The 15,784-nt window shown below is 46.4% G+C and overlaps 1 protein-coding gene across 1 annotated transcript; it reads right to left on the bottom strand.

Moving 5' to 3' along the window:
• Window positions 1–2,115: 2,115 nt before the first annotated feature.
• On the bottom strand, window positions 2,116–15,153 carry CCNB2 (cyclin B2; the record flags this gene model as incomplete). Its single annotated transcript, XM_077473509.1, is given in 7 exon segments — window positions 2,116–2,256; window positions 3,835–4,071; window positions 4,370–4,528; window positions 11,944–12,114; window positions 12,269–12,382; window positions 12,464–12,589; window positions 14,801–15,153. Coding segments are annotated over 7 exon segments (969 nt in total), but the record flags the coding sequence as incomplete, so codon positions are not given.
• Between the last annotated feature and the right edge of the window lie 631 nt (window positions 15,154–15,784).

Below are 15,784 nucleotides of genomic sequence, written 5' to 3'. Positions count from 1 at the left end.
TCCAGTATTGCAAGACTTGGACACAGCCGACAATGCCATGTTACAGCAGAACTTGGGGGGGGGGGTCCTCCCTGGCAGAAGACATGATGCATTTTTGAATTAGAAAGCAGACTTCCTAAAAATTCTAAAACTAAAGTTCAGTGTTTTGTATGTGGGTACTAATGAGGGATTTTGAAAATCCTGGAGCTCTGCTTTAATGCAGCAGCGTCAGGCAACTCACTAAGTTTTAAACAGATGCATTCCCCCCCCCCCCCCCCTGCCAACCAGCTGCTGTTACACCTACAGTAATTTTGCAGGATCCTTCTGCAGTATGTGTCAGCACCTTTAGGCCGGGTTCACACCGCTGCGATGCGGGAACGCCGCGAATCCGCGGCGTTTTCCCGCATCGCATTACTCCCGCCCGGCAGTTCACACTACCCTATGCGGACGGCTGGGAGTGTCAATGATATGTTAATGACACCCCCAGATCCGTCCGCATATCGCAGTGCGATCTGCCGACTCGCACAGGAATCGGATCGCATGGTGTGAACCCCATGCGATCCGATTCTGTTGCGGACCAAAAAAAGGGTCCCGTGCGAGTTTGCTGCGGGAGCGATGCGAATTCAGCCATACTATCTGTATGGCTGTACTCGCATCGCTACGGAGATCGGATGTGATTTGTGGTGCGAATCACATCCGGATCTCCCCCAGCAGCAGTGTGAACCCAGCCTTAAGGTCGATAGCAGGGGCATGCGTCAGCTGCACAGCAAGGAGCCCCAGTGCATGTGGCCACCTGCAATCATAGGCACGAGAGCCAGAACAGGTATGTGTGTAAAGACCATTCTGATGGGAGGAGAGAGATCTGCTGCTCCTATTGATTAGGAAACAGCACTCCTCCAGTCAATCCCCTTCTATCCCCTAGAAAAACCCCTTACTGTTAACCTTTTCCCTGCCAGTGACATTTATACAGTAATCAGCACATTATTATAGCACCGATTGCTGTCAGTGGTTTTTTAGATGCTATAACTTTGTGCAAAGCAATCTATATATTCATATTTTTTGGGAAACATTACAATATCAGCCTAAGCTAATGAAGAAATTTTATGAATATTATAGCAAAAATAGTTTTAAAGTTGTCACTTTTTTTTTAGTGCAAAATAAAACTGCAGAGGTGATCAAATACCAAAAGAAAGCTATATTTGAGGGAAAAGTCAGTTTGGGTACAGTGTCACAACTGCAGCACTGTCACCTGCGCAAAATAAAAAGGGTTGTAAAAGGCAAGTTCTCACCTAAATGCATACTATGCATTTCCCACAAGGTAAGCCCCTGGGAGAGCGCTTCTCACAGGGGGTTATGGAATGCAGGGAGGAGCAGAGAGCCACCAAGGGACCCCAGAAGAGGATGTTTGGGGCCACTGTGCAAGACGAGCTGCACAGTGGAGGCAAGTAGGACTTAAACAAAGGCACCTTTAGTGTCACTTTAATCACTTCCCGACTGGCGCATGCTGATGTACATTGGCAGAGTGGCATGGACAGGCAACATCCCTTTAAATTTGTCACCATGCCAGTGCATGTGTGCCATTGGCACCTCCAGGAGTCGGATCACGGGTCCTGGACCATCGCCACGGTGATACCTGCAATCGTCTCAAGGGGAGATGTCAACATACAAGCATCTCCCTGTTCTGCGTAGTGACAGTGTCACTAATCTCTGCTCTGTGTGATCAGAACAAACATGGGGGGGGGGGAAAGTGTTATAAAGATGCTATAAAACTATCCCATTTTGTAAACACTTGGGCAAACCAAAATTTTTATGTATTTTACTAAAAAAAAAAAAAAAAAAAGTTTATATTTTTTGGGGGGGGATATTATAGCAATATGTAAATGTTTTCAAAATTGTTGCTCTGGTTTTAATTTTTTTTGCACTATAAACAACCACAGGGGTGATCAAATACCAAAAGAAAGCAATTGGGAGCCATGTCACAATTGTCAGTTAAAAACAACGCAGTGTGCTGTCAGGAAGGGAGGTAAAATCTGGGGCTGAAGCGTTTAAGAGGGAAAAGCTTACAGTCTAAGTGGCTAAAAAGCAGCCACCATGCATTTATAGAGGCAATGCCAGCAATTTGATTCTGTTTCTTACCCAGCTGCCAACTCCAAGGACCTTTTGTGCCAAGCAAAGTGCAGCTGCAGCAATCTCAGAAGGGTGAAAATGAACCATTTCATAGTCAACAAGGGTAAGCTCCATTAGATACTTTGCTAGTGTGTGCTGCTCTGCATCAGCCTGCATATATAATAAAAAAAAAAAAAAATAAATAAAAAAAAAAAGTGTATTAGAAGCAATTCCAGCTAACTTTTGAAAGCTACAAGACACCAAATCTAACAAGTTGGGGGGCATGACATCTTGCAGACAAACTACACGAATCATTTAATTTATTGCACATTTACATCGTTAAAAATTTGCCCAGCTTTGTCTGGTAAAATGCCACAACAGATGACTGCACTGGATGCAGTAAAACTGACAGGAAAGTTGTGATTATATCATCTATGAACACATTGTAAAAGGATTCAGAATTACAATGCCACCTACATCTGCAAAATATGTAAAGCTACGTCACAAGTCAAGTGTCCAATGCCTGAATGTCACATTCTAGAATAGCATCAACTGCCTAGTTGGGTCTGGCCTCCAAAGTCAATGCCAAGAAGCACTGCTCTGGATAGCAGATGGACCAAATCAGTGATTTCAAGTGCTTGTAAAGTCAGAGAAAGCCTTGTAACTTTACAGGAAGATAAGTGCGGCATCTTTAACTGCCCCAGTGTGAATAGACACCACAATGAATGGGAAGCAGTTTTCAGGTGCTTTGCAGAGGCTATTCCTAGTGCTAAAGCACCTGAAAAACCACCCTAGTGTGAGAGGGGTTTTATATCTTCCTGAAGAAGGTGATTACAGGATTTCTCAGCTATAATGGTGAAGAGCTAGATAAACCAACAAGCAGGGAGAGACGAGACTGCAGGACTACAGAGGGACGCAATGACCACAGTAGTAATCAGCAGCCCCGATTACTGTGGTCGGCACAATAAGTGGGACACAAACACCCCCCCCCCCCCCCCCCACACACACACACACCCTGAAGCAGCTAGTCTAGTGATGGGGACAAGCAGCTCCAGCCACTGTCTCAGGTCCTCATTGACTGGATTAATAGGAGCATTGGCTCCCACTGCTGTCAAAGCCAGCGACAACTCCTGCTGTCAATGGATGCTGCAGCAGGACCCCAGAAGAGGATTGCCCAGTCCCCCCCCCCCCCCCCCCCAACTCTTGCACAGAGGAGGAAGATACAATATATATGTTTGTCATTTAAAATGAATAAACCTTTAACCTTCTAAAAAGACCAACTGCAGTCAAGGCAGGAAGATTTTACTGTAAATGCAGTACTGAAGAGGGCCAAATTTGAGAAATCCATTGTCACAACAGTGGTACTGGATCAATAAAGCCCCTTATTTTGCAAGTGTTGTCCATCTATCCTGACATTTTATTTACAATGCCCAAGGAAGATATCCCAGGGTAGACTACTACCTGAAACTCCTTAGCACTCTAGCTCAGAAGGCAGGCTCTATAAAACATGCAACACAGCAGTGCCTACATGTCAGAAAATTGAGGGGGCCCCCCCTCATACATTGAGCATTAATTCAGTGTTTGGTCTTCTACCCAAGTTCAGCCTTCTCATCTGTCCAAGTGAAGTAAAAAAGTATTTTTAAGTACTCAAAAGCACCATTACTATAATTCTGGGAAATCATTCACATCTGGATAGGCCATTCTAGGTTACATTCCTAAGACATCTACTGGGCTTTTTTGCAAACTTACACTGCATGCCTTTGATGCGCGTCGAAGGAAGTGAAGGGGAAGTGGTCGTCCCAAGTCAAAGTTGAGCTCACGAAGGATAATCATCTCCATCTCTCTAATCTGGGTTGTTGTGTAGGCATTGTCTGTGATATAAGCAAAGTCTGCAACTTCTGGACTATACATCTCTTCATATTTTGAAGCCACCAAGAGTGAAGTCACACCAACCAGCTGAAGTTTGCCACGTGAAATAGGCTGAACCTGGGGGAGGGGGGGGGGGGGGGGCGGGAGAGATAGGTAGAGGAAAAAAATTAATTCTATATAATTGAAGGCGGCTTGTACTGTGTATGGAGGCTGCCATGACAGACCTGGAAGCACCAGTAATCTCTGGCTTCAGTACTTGGGGCAACCAAATTAAAAAAGTAGACAATTTACTGAATGCTTTGAGCAACAAATATTGAAGACAATTTAGCGATGTCAGCCTGCATATTCCTTGCTGGTTAAGCCACAGCCCCATCTCCCCCCCCCCCCCCCCAATTCAAGGTAGCTAGCAACTTACTTGAAGAAACCGATCCATGATAGCAATGCCCATGTATAGAGTTTCCTGAAGAAACTGGAACCTGGAGTTAACCTGGATCAGCCAGTCAACCAGGATTGCTCTCATGCGTTCATTGACCTCCATTCCTTCCAGATATCTTTGTTTTATGGACTGCTTGATCTGTGGTGAATAGAGAGTGATCTTTTACACTGCTGCAAGAGAATGATGCAAGCCACCACCCTCACCTCATCCCCAGCTGGCCAGGCAAAGCTGTTACAGCAAGCACAGTCTCAAAATGAATATATTTAATTTTTTTACATTTGTAGCCGTCCTAGACCAAAATCTAAAATTAAAATCTTGAACGGGCCATAAAACCAGTTGACATGTGCCCTTGTCAAATTTTAACTTCAAGCTAAAAAAATTGACGATGAACTTCTGGTTAATGTATTTTCACAGCTGCCTGAATACAAAAGCCAACTGCATTTGAGAGTTCAGTCAACAACTCCAGTTTCAAAACCATGTGCAGAACCCTGTCCTATAACTGCACAGTGTGGTTGTACAACACTAAACAAATGAAATCATTTCACACAAAGCTTTGGTGGCATTAGATGACTACCGGATTTTTTTTTTTTTTTTTTTAACTATAGAAAGAAACAAAAAAGATAAATATAAAAAACTGGAGTTAGTACTTACCGGTAACTCCTTTTCCGGTGGTCTTCCAGGACAGCCCTTGAGAGATGGAGCTCCTCCCATCGACACAGGAAACACATTGCCACAGTTCAAAAGGCGGTCCCTCAGGTCCCTGGTCAGTCATTCACCAAGAACCGAAGGATGGAACTGAAAAACATATAAACCATAACAGGTAATAACATTAGTACATCACTACAATCAAATAAAGGGTGGGATCGTGCTGTCCTGGAAGACCACCGGAAAAGGAGTTACCGGTAAGTACTAACTCCAGTTTTCCCAAGTGTTCTTCCAGGACAGCCCTTGAGAGGATCCCCAAGTACTTACCAGATTAGGGGGGGACCACGGCCTGGAGGACTTTCCTCCCAAAGGCCTGATCCTGACTAGACATTAAGTCCAGTCGGTAATGCCTTGTAAAGGTGGAAAAGCTTGACCATGTGGCTGCTTTACATACCTGCTCCGGGGTGGCACCAGCTCTTTCTGCCCAGGATGCAGACAACGCTCTTGTTGAGTGAGCTTTAACACCCTCAGGAGGATCTCTATTCAAGGCCTTATACCCCTCTGCTATAGCTAGCCTAATCCATCTAGCTATGGTTACTTTTGAAGCTTTCTGTCCCCTACGCTGTCCGGAAAAAAGGACAAAAAGGGAGTCTGAGATTCTGAATGGATTTGTTATTTTAAGATATTCTAGAATACACCTCCTCACATCCAATAAATGAAAACGTTCCTCTTTCTCATTTGCTGCATTTTGACAAAATGAAGGGAGGACAATATCTTGGGACCTATGGAAGCTAGATGCTACCTTTGGTAAGAACCCAGGGTCTGTCTTTAGAATGACTCTGTCTTCTAGGATCTGTAGGAATGGTTCCCTGATGGAAAGTGCTTGGATTTCACTGACCCTACGGGCTGAAGTGATTGCCACCAGGAGAACTGTCTTAAAGGTAATAAGCCTTAGGGAGGCCTCTGAGATAGGCTCAAAGGGTGACCCCAAGAAAGCTTTTAGCACAACTGCTAAATCCCAGGATGGGACTTTTGTGATTCTGACTGGCTTGCGTCTAGCGACTGCCTTACAGAATCTAGCGACAAAAGGATTTTCCTGTAAGCGTTCATCTAGGTATACACTTAAGGCAGCTATCTGTACTTTAATAGTACTTAGGGTTAAACCCTTGTTTACACCTTCCTGTAAAAACTGTAGAATATTAGCCGTATTTATGTCCCGGCCATTCAGCCAGCTATTGAATTTTTTCCAGACTTTTTTGTAAATAGCTCTCGTGACTGGTTTGCGACTCTGTAGTAAGGTCGCAATTACCTCGTCTGACAGGCCCTTACTCCTTAAGATTTCCTCCTCAGTAACCACGCTGACAGCTTCAGTGTGGCGACCTGCGGATGGTAAAGAGGTCCCTGCGACAGGAGGTCCTGTCTGTAGGGAAGTCTTAGAGGCGGACAGTCTGTCAATTGTAGCAACGTTGTGAACCACGGTCTCCTGGGCCAAAAAGGTGCTACTAGAATCAAACAGGTTTTTTCCTTGAGGAATCTTGCTAGGACCCTCGGAATGAGATGAAGAGGGGGAAATGCATACGCCAGACTGAAAGTCCATGGAGTTTGCAAGGCATCTACCGCCAGGGGTTGATCTCCTGGGTTTAGCGAGAAAAAATTGGGAACCTTTGCATTTTTCTTGCTCGCAAAAAGGTCTACCTCTGGTTCTCCCCAGTGAGCTGTTATGAGATTGAATGCCTCTGGGTGTAAGGACCATTCTTGGTTCGAAATCCTCTGTCGACTCAAGAAGTCCGCCTTGTTGTTCAGCTCCCCTTTCAGGTGAACTGCAGAAATGGATTCCAGATTGGCTTCTGCCCACTGGAGAATGCGTCTGGCTACCAACATCAAACGAGGACTTCTGGTTCCTCCTTGTTTGTTTATGTATGCTACAGCCGTCGTATTGTCTGAACGGACTTGTAGATGGTGACCCTGTATTGCGGGGTGGAAAGCTAGAACAGCTCTCAGGATTGCTGTTAGTTCTTTCCAATTGGAAGAGAAACATTTCTCCTCCGGGGTCCACTTGTCCTGGACCCAGCTTGAACCTAGGTGGGCTCCCCAGCCCCAACTGCTCGCATCCGTTGTTAGTGTTGAAGTGATAGGAAGGACCCAATGAACCCCTTTGTTTAGGTTCTCCCTGTCCTTCCACCACCAGAGGGAGCGTTTTACCCTTGAGGGGATCGATACCTCCTCCTCCAGATCTCTGCCTTTTAATTGTTCTAACAGAAAACCCTGAAGTTCTCTTTGATGGAACCTGGCCCATTGTACGGCTGGAATGGCTGCCGTCATAAGACCTAAGACCGACATTACTTCCCTCACCGTACACTTGGGGCTGCATTGAAGAAAAGATATTCTCTGCCACAGATTCAAAATCTTTTCTTCCGGCAGTATAATTTTCTGATCTACAGACTTGATCCAGTACCCCAGATACAGGATCTCCTGTGTTGGGGTTGTCTTGGATTTCTCCTGACTGACAATCCACCCTAATCGACTCAGACCGAGTTGAGTCAATTCTAGGTCCTGAGAAAGACGACTCTCTGAGTGGGCTGTTAGGAGCAGATCGTCTAGGTAGGGGATAATTGAGACTGATTGAAGCCTCAGAGGAACTAAAGCCTCTCCGAGAACCTTGGTAAAGATTCTCGGAGAGGATGATAGACCGAAGGGAAGTGCTCTGCACTGAAAGTGGTAAACCTTTGTGTCTATCTGCACTGCCATCCGAAGGAATTTCTGGCATTCCTCCCTTATTGGAATGTGCAGATAAGCATCCCTTAGGTCCAGGGTTGCCATAAATGTCTCTTTCTGCAGGAGATTCTTTATGGAATAAATGGACTCCATCCGAAATCTCTTGTAACGGATGGAGCGATTCAGTGGACGGAGGTTCATAATTAGTCTGAATCTCCCTGACGGTTTTCTTACCACAAAGATGTGCGAGTAAAAACCGTCCCCTTGTTCCTGAATAGGGACTGGTGTCAATACTTCTTGATCTACCATTTCCCCTATTAGTAAAGGTAAGGCCCTGGCCTTTTCTGAGTGACTTGGAAGCTTTGTCACCAGAAACTTGGAAGGAGGGTTGCTGTGAAATTCCAGCGCATGACCCCTTTTTATTATGTTTAAGACAAACTCGTTCGAGGTTGTCTCTTCCCATTGAGGAAGAAATTTGCTTAATCTTCCTCCCACAGGAACCCTGACGTCACTGGGGTTTGGGATCCTGATTGGGGCGGCTAAACAGTATGCCCCCTTTTCCTTTCCCTTTATGTCCCGACCAATGTTTTTTGGGGGTTGAACTCTTCTCTGATTTAGAGGGTTCCTTAAAGGGACGAAAAATTTTTCTTTGAAAATTTTTCTTTGAAAATTTTTCTTTTTTGCAGGAAAGGTTTTCTTTTTGTCCGCCGTCCTTTCTAAGGCGGAGTCTAATTCAGGCCCGAAGACTAAGTCTCCTGTAAAAGGGACGCTGCACAGGCGGGTTTTAGACGCCGTGTCTCCCCCCCAGGTTTTCATCCATACTGACCTCCTTGCTGCCACTGAAAGTGCTGCAGATTTAGCCGTAAATTTAACGGAGTCCGTGGAGGCGTCAGAGATGAAACTGGTGGCCTTAAAAAGCATAGGGAAAGATTTCAAAAGCTCCCCCCTAGGAGTGCCTGCCTTTAAGTGTTCTTGTAGTTGCGATAACCAGAACTCCAGGTTTCTAGCTACACAGGAAGTGGCTAGAGCTGGTTTTAAGCCTGCCATAGAGGCATCCCAGGCCCTCTTTAAGACAATGTCTGTTCTCCTGTCCATGGGATCTTTCAGGTGGCCCATATCCTCAAAGGCCAGATCAGCCTGCTTTGAGATTTTGGACAGAGGGGCGTCTAGTTTTGGATTTTTATTCCAGACCGCCTCTGGGCTCTCATCAAAAGGGAACCTTCTCTTAAGGGATTTAGGAAAGAAAACCTTCTTGTCTGGTTCAGACCACTCCTTAAGGACAAGGTCAGAAAGCACCTTATGTATAGGAAAAACCCTTGCTTTCTTTTTCCCCAGAGCCTCATACATTTGATCATGTCTGGATAACTGAGTTTCTTCCTCCTCAATTTCCAGCGTATCATAGATAGCCCCCATTAGCTCATCTACTTCCTCGAGAGATAATCTATATTTTGAGGCTTTAGATGCTGCTTGATCCTCTTCCTGACCCGAGTCAGTGTCAGAGGATTCGGGGCTAATCAACGTGGGGCTAGGCTCCCTGACCATACGGGGCTCCCCTGAGCTGGGTGTTGTAAGGCATGGTGAGGATGAGATTATAGTTGTTTTACTCGTGGAGGCAGCTGCAGCTGATCCCACGTCAGTGATTAACTCCCGGAGGGACTTAAAGGTCGACGCCATTTCCTCTTTAAAGGAGCCCAAAAACTTTGCTAAAGGGGAATCTGCCTCAGATTTAAGCAAGCTTGCAATGCATTGCTTGCATAGGGCTTTGTTAGAGCCAGAGGACAACCTATTCCCACAATTAGGACACTTTTTGCGGCCTGTCTTGTCTTCCCTTGGCATCTCTTTAGCCTGAAAATAAGAAGACAAAGGATTTCTTAGCGTCAGAACCATGTCCCTCTTAGAATCACCACTAACAAACAACCTCACTGTGAGTAAACCGCCACCGTGGGGTACTACAGGGCCCAGCCTACAAACACCACCACTCCACCAGAGTAATAGCATGCCCAGCAGCCTACCTGGGTTTGGCTGGTGCCTGTCTCCGCCGGAGTATCCTGGGGAATAGCCTCCATGGTCCCCCTCTGACGCTCCGAATCCCGCCGCTAATCCGGTATAGCTGGACGCTGGTCGGGCTTTACAGGCACAGCGCTGGCTCTCCCTCTCCTCCTTGTACCCTTAGAGACCCGGAACCGGAAGTCTCGGCACGCAGTGATGACGCGGTTCCGCCGGAAGTGAACGCTCGGCGTCTCCGACCCCCTGCAACGAGGAGGGAAGATGGAAGGTTCCACTCACCACTCCTGGGGGAAACCGGCGTCATTCTGCCCCTGGCCACCTCGGCACTGGAAGGAGGAGGGTAACGGGTCTGCTCCGGTTCAGCTGGACGGTACCCGAGCCAAAGAAAAAAAGGTATGGACCCAAACTGCAGCCATAAACCAGGACCCGGTCCCTTAGGCTTGCAGGTTCACAGGCAGCCCCTGAGAGGGGCCTCCAGGTTCCTGGCAACATGTTCCTCCGACGGAGGAAACACAAATGACTGACCAGGGACCTGAGGGACCGCCTTTTGAACTGTGGCAATGTGTTTCCTGTGTCGATGGGAGGAGCTCCATCTCTCAAGGGCTGTCCTGGAAGAACACTTGGGAAAATGAAATTTTTAGGCCAAATTGTATTCTGCTGTATGTCCAAGAAATTTTTCAACAAGTATATTGTTTGGGCAAGAGTTACAGCATCTACAAACTATAGCTTATATACACATAAATTTTACAGTCATGACATTACTGTAATAGCAAGACAATCTGGTGCTAGCTGGGAGGTGCAACAAAAGCAATAGTGACATTAGTGCCAATACTGCACACCTCTACTAATGACACTGGTTGGGAAGGGGTTAACTATGCTCACTGTAACGCGTTCCGCTTTTAACTGTTTGTTTCTCCCCATTATGCAGGAACAGTTAGGTCACTGTTCACACAATTCTGCGTATACTCAGATTGTCCACAGCTGATAAACGTGTGCCGAGCCCAATCACTGTATGGGCCAGAGGGGGTGTACCCCTTAAAGTGGGAAGGCCACAGCACCTTGTCTACAGCTGGAAAATTTTAAGAATTATAGCCAAAGTTCATTTGGCTGTACTAAATCATCACAGGAGTGCAGTTGTTTCTGCACTCCTGTAACCCATTTTGGCAGACATCAGGCTGAAGTCCGCTAGTCCAGGCTGAGGAAAGATTGTGACCATATGGACAGGATCTGCCCACATGCCTGGACTGGCACCCAGCAAGCCAGTTGCTTCTGCCCCTCCACAGTGAGCACTGGAGGGGCAGAGACCATAGTGGCAAATAATGAGGGAGGATGCGAGACCTTAGTGGACTCACGAATGCTCAAGAATATAATAGTAAGCTTTAATTAGAAAATTCATGCAAACATCTTAAACTTTAAGACTCCACAGGTGAATCGCCCATCGAAACCCGTGGGGTCCTTTCTAAGACAATACCAAATATACACAGGTGAAATATCTGGCTGTAGGAAAAAAAAAAAAAAAAATAAAAGATTCACCTGTGGAGTCTTTTTACTATGCAAGATGTTTGCATACATTTTCTAATAAAATTACAATTTTCTCATTTATTATATTCTTGAGCTTTCTTGTCCCGATGTGAGCATTCACAAATCCACTATAGTCTCGCATCCTCCCTCATTGCTTGCTTCTATAATACGTTTGTGCTCCTGGGAAGGAAACCCTTCATATTGACGGAATTCTCCAATTTGAATTAGATTTGAGTAATTCAAGTGCTTTCCTTTATTTATTGCAGAGACCATAGTGCATGACAGTCATCTTTCTGCTCAGGGAGCCCTGAGCACCAAGCGATCAGCAGAGTTTGATTGCTTGGTTCTCAGACTTAGAGCCTGTGGGGACGGATGCAGTATCCACCTAGGCAAATATAAAATTCTTAAACACCCACACTTTCAAGTTTACTTGTCAAGTCATGTGGTGCCAACCATGGCTCAAGTTCCATCTGACTCCACACTAAGAGGCCCAAAAAAAAAAAAAAAAAAAAAAAAAAAAAACTCATGTATGGCTAGCATAAGATGTTAAATCTCTTGCACTACATATAGTAGGCCACTCCAATCACCTGTATGCATTTCCTACATACAAGGCGTGCCCCAACTACCTTAATGCAAAGGATTAATTTCATTAGAAATATTTTTACCTCCAGCTCTCTCAAGTAGTTGTAGATATCCACAACATACTCGCTGCAGAGCTGTGGATTACCACCATCTTCAGCATCAATGTCCTCCACATTGTTTAGGACCTCTGAGAAAGCTTGACATAGTTCCTCTTCTTCCTTCATTGACACATCCATAGGAACTGGAGATGTTTCCTTTATAAAAAAAAAAAGGAGCACAAGTTAGTACACAAGATTACAATGACAACCTATTAGATTTAAAAGGCAAGGACTCAAGGCATGACAAAGTCAAGTTGCATGGAACTCCATTACTGGCAGCAATTGTGTGAGGAACTTTAGTCCAACTTACTTTTACTTGTGCGGGGGCCTCAATCACTGTCACAGGTACAGCCTTTGGCTTCACACTCACATTTGATACTTTGGTAGTAACAGGCTTTGTAGTCTTTGATGTAGCATTTGCATTCTGTAAACAAGACACTAGTAATCAAGAGCAATTTACAAACATTTCATTTTAGGTCTGGATCCAATTTTGTGCATCGTGTACCTTGGCAGGCTGCTTTACACCTCGCACTGTCACCTTGTTACTAATTTCTCCTAGAGCAGCTCTTCTACTGTTCAGCTGGGCTTTTGATCTCATTGCCCCAACAGCATTGTCTACTTCACGTGGAATCTGGAAAAGTTTGTAAGTTACATCAACATCAGAGCTAAAGATATGAACACAAGTTACAGTACTGGCTGGGGAGAACAGAATAGAAAAGGATTTGTGTGTCCTTGCAGATTACACCGTGTAATAGCATGCAATAGCAAGCCAGGCTAGCATTAATCAACCATTAATGCAAGAAAACTAATGTTACCACTTTTCAAAACTCAGGACTTCTCAGCGACAAACTGGACTGCATGCTCCAGATGTGGCCAAAACCAAAGCTAAGGAGGCTGAAGGACATTCAATATAAAATAAAGTCCCCTTTAGACAGAGCAGAATCCCACCAAGAGTGGATCTGCCGGCTCAGATCTCACCGCTGACCCCTGCTGAGCAGGTGGACAACAAAGTCCCTGTCTGCTCTATAAGAGTGGACACAGCCTGCTGTTCTCTGGGGTGCTCAGAAAAAACAAACTATCATCTAACCTGCCAGACAGGGAATGGATCCAGGTGCATCTTTTTTAGCACCACTCCATAGAGAATAATGGGTGAAAAAAAAGATAGGTGGAAGTCATCAACTGATGTGAAAGGAGCCCAACACTACAAACTTATTCTCCCTGGCAAGGCACAAAAGGGGATCTGATATGTTTAAGGCTTCATGCACACTGGAGCTCAAACTGCAGTTTATTGGAGTTTGGGCGTTTTTTTTGTCAGATCTCTGCTCTCCTCTATGGGGGGGGGGGGGGGGGGGAGGAGAAATCGGATGAGCACAGCCCATCTGTCCGTGTTCATCCGATCTGCAGACGGATAGAAAATAGGATTTTCCTCTGTCTGCAGAATCAGACAATATCGGAGGTGGATGATATCAGGTGTCTGCAAATGTTTATCCGCAGACACCCGCTATCCCATAGGAATGCATGCATGTCCATATTTCATCCGCAAACAGATGGATGAAATACAGACATAATGTCCACATGTGTGAAAAGGTCCTAAAGTGGAACTTCTGCTCATCAGAACCATCCCCCCTTCCGGTGTCAGTTGGCCCCTTTCATGGGGGAGGGGGCTGCAGATACCTGTCTGAGACAGGTATTTGCACCCACTTCCGGGCATAGACTCCCATGGGAGGCTATGCCTCTTCCTGTCCCGGCACACTGTCTGCTGGGACACACACAGGACAGTACAGACCATTCCTATTGTGCTGCATGACTCACGCATGCGCAGTAGGGAACTGAAGCCACAACGCTTCACTTCCCGATTCCCTCACTTAGAACAGCGGTAGCAGCCACCAAGAAATCAATCAGTCTCAGCTGCCAACATCGCTGAACCCCAGGAAAGGTGAAGCTAGGCATTTATAGCTGCTGGCTTTTAATATTTTTTCCAGTGAAATCCCTCTTTAAGCCATTGTATGATCACTGGCTAAGCTTGGCAGCCCCTGATCAGCACCATTAAAGCGGGAGTCCACCGGGACTCCGCGGTTTTTTTTTTTTAAAGCCAGCAGCTACAAATACTGCAGCTGCTGACTTTTAAAATAGTGACACTTACCTGTCCAGCGCGCCCGCGATGTCGGCACCCGAAGCCGATCGCTAGGTCGTCTGTCGGGTCCTGCCGCCACCATCTTGGGTATGGGAATCAGGAAATGGAGCCTTTCGGCTTCATTTCCCGGTTCCCTACTGCGCATGCGCGAGCCGCGCGGCACAATCCGGACGGTCCCCGCTGCCTCTGGGAACTGTGGGTTTCCCAGCAGGCAGCGGGGCACTTGCGCAAAGGGGCGGGCAGTTGCAGAAAGGGGCATAATCTACGCCCCTTTCCGCAGACAGCCATCCCGGAAGTGGGTGCAGTTACCTGGATTATCCAGGTAACTGCACCCCCCTCCCCCCTGAAAGGTGCCGATTGTGGCGCCGGAGGGGGGGGGGGGATTCGGATGAGCGGAGGTCCATTTTAGGGTGGACCTCCGCTTTAAGGCAGGAAAGTGTGATGATTGGTCTCTGTACAGGAGCACTTACCTCCCCCTTGTCCTCACACTTACCTCCCCCTTGTCCTCACACTTACCTCCCCCTTCTCCAGGTTCCTGTGCTCAGGAATGGGTATCGCTCACATAGGTGGTGATCCCACCATACACAGACCTATAAGGCTCATACCCTGCAAACTCCAACAGCCTAGGCCGCACAGCGGTGACTAGATCTTCGATTAGGCCATAACTGCCTCTCCGATCACGGAGCACACCCCCCACACACTACTTACCGCTGCCCGGCGGGTAGCCATATTTCCTGGATAGAACCGGCTTGTGTATACTGCTACCCGACCAGAAACTCCGCTCTCCTCCGATCACTAGAAATCCGGCACCGTCTACTGAACCAACCCAACAAACAATTTAAATATCGCTCTCCGCCTGCCTATTGGTGCGCTCAGAAGCAAACGCTCGCTTCCAATTGGTTGAACGCACACGGCGACCGGGGTTGCGCAGCCGCAGAAAACGGTCGTCCTCAATTCTCTGTAGTCTTTAGGTCCTGTGTTAGGCGGGTGAAGCGAATGTTCTATTGCGGGTGTAGAGGTGTTTACACGCACGTTTTTAATGTATAGACTCGTTTAAAAGACTGCTACATACATCGCGAGAAGTCAATGAACAAGAGGCATCATGGGAAATGGAGTTAGCTTGTTATGGCACCGCCCCTATTTTCCTTCAGGAATCGGTCCAGCTGCGCGTCCGTAGCCGTAGTTGGACTACAATTCCCGGCATTCTCTGGTGCACAAGAACATTAGAGTACTGGCAGACCCCCATTTTGCCAAAGCCAGGCATGTGTGTTTTTAGGCTTGCTGTATTGGCCGCTTTGTTATCTAGCAATAAAGTTTGTGAAGATAGTTGTTCATGGTTCAGCAGTTGGGATGTTTCATCAGATTAGGCGACCCGTCAGAATTTGTTGCGGAAGTGACGTTCTGTCATCGCCATCTTGCTACACCCCGCACACCACCCCAGTAAGGATACACTGAGAAGGGGGCAAGAGGACATCTTGTTACACCCACCGAAGTTTTGCATTTATCACTTATTTTTAACAGTAAACTGAGCTTATATGGGGAAATACAGTATTTAGAAATCTGTTGAATTGTTTACATGTGGAATTATGAAATCAGAGGTGTTTTGTCAGATTAGCAGCCTGTGGTGTGGTGTTATCTTTGTAGCTCACCAGGATCTCCAAACGACAGGCCTCCAGCTGTTGGGGAACTACA

The sequence above is a fragment of the Lithobates pipiens genome, unplaced genomic scaffold, assembly GCF_037356315.1.
Source record: "Lithobates pipiens isolate NorthernLeopardFrog02 unplaced genomic scaffold, aLitPip1_a1.2 Scaffold_8, whole genome shotgun sequence".
NCBI classification, from domain to species: domain Eukaryota; kingdom Metazoa; phylum Chordata; class Amphibia; order Anura; family Ranidae; genus Lithobates; species Lithobates pipiens.
Note: the sequence above shows the minus strand (reverse complement) of the source record. Positions and strands in the feature narration are given on the sequence as shown.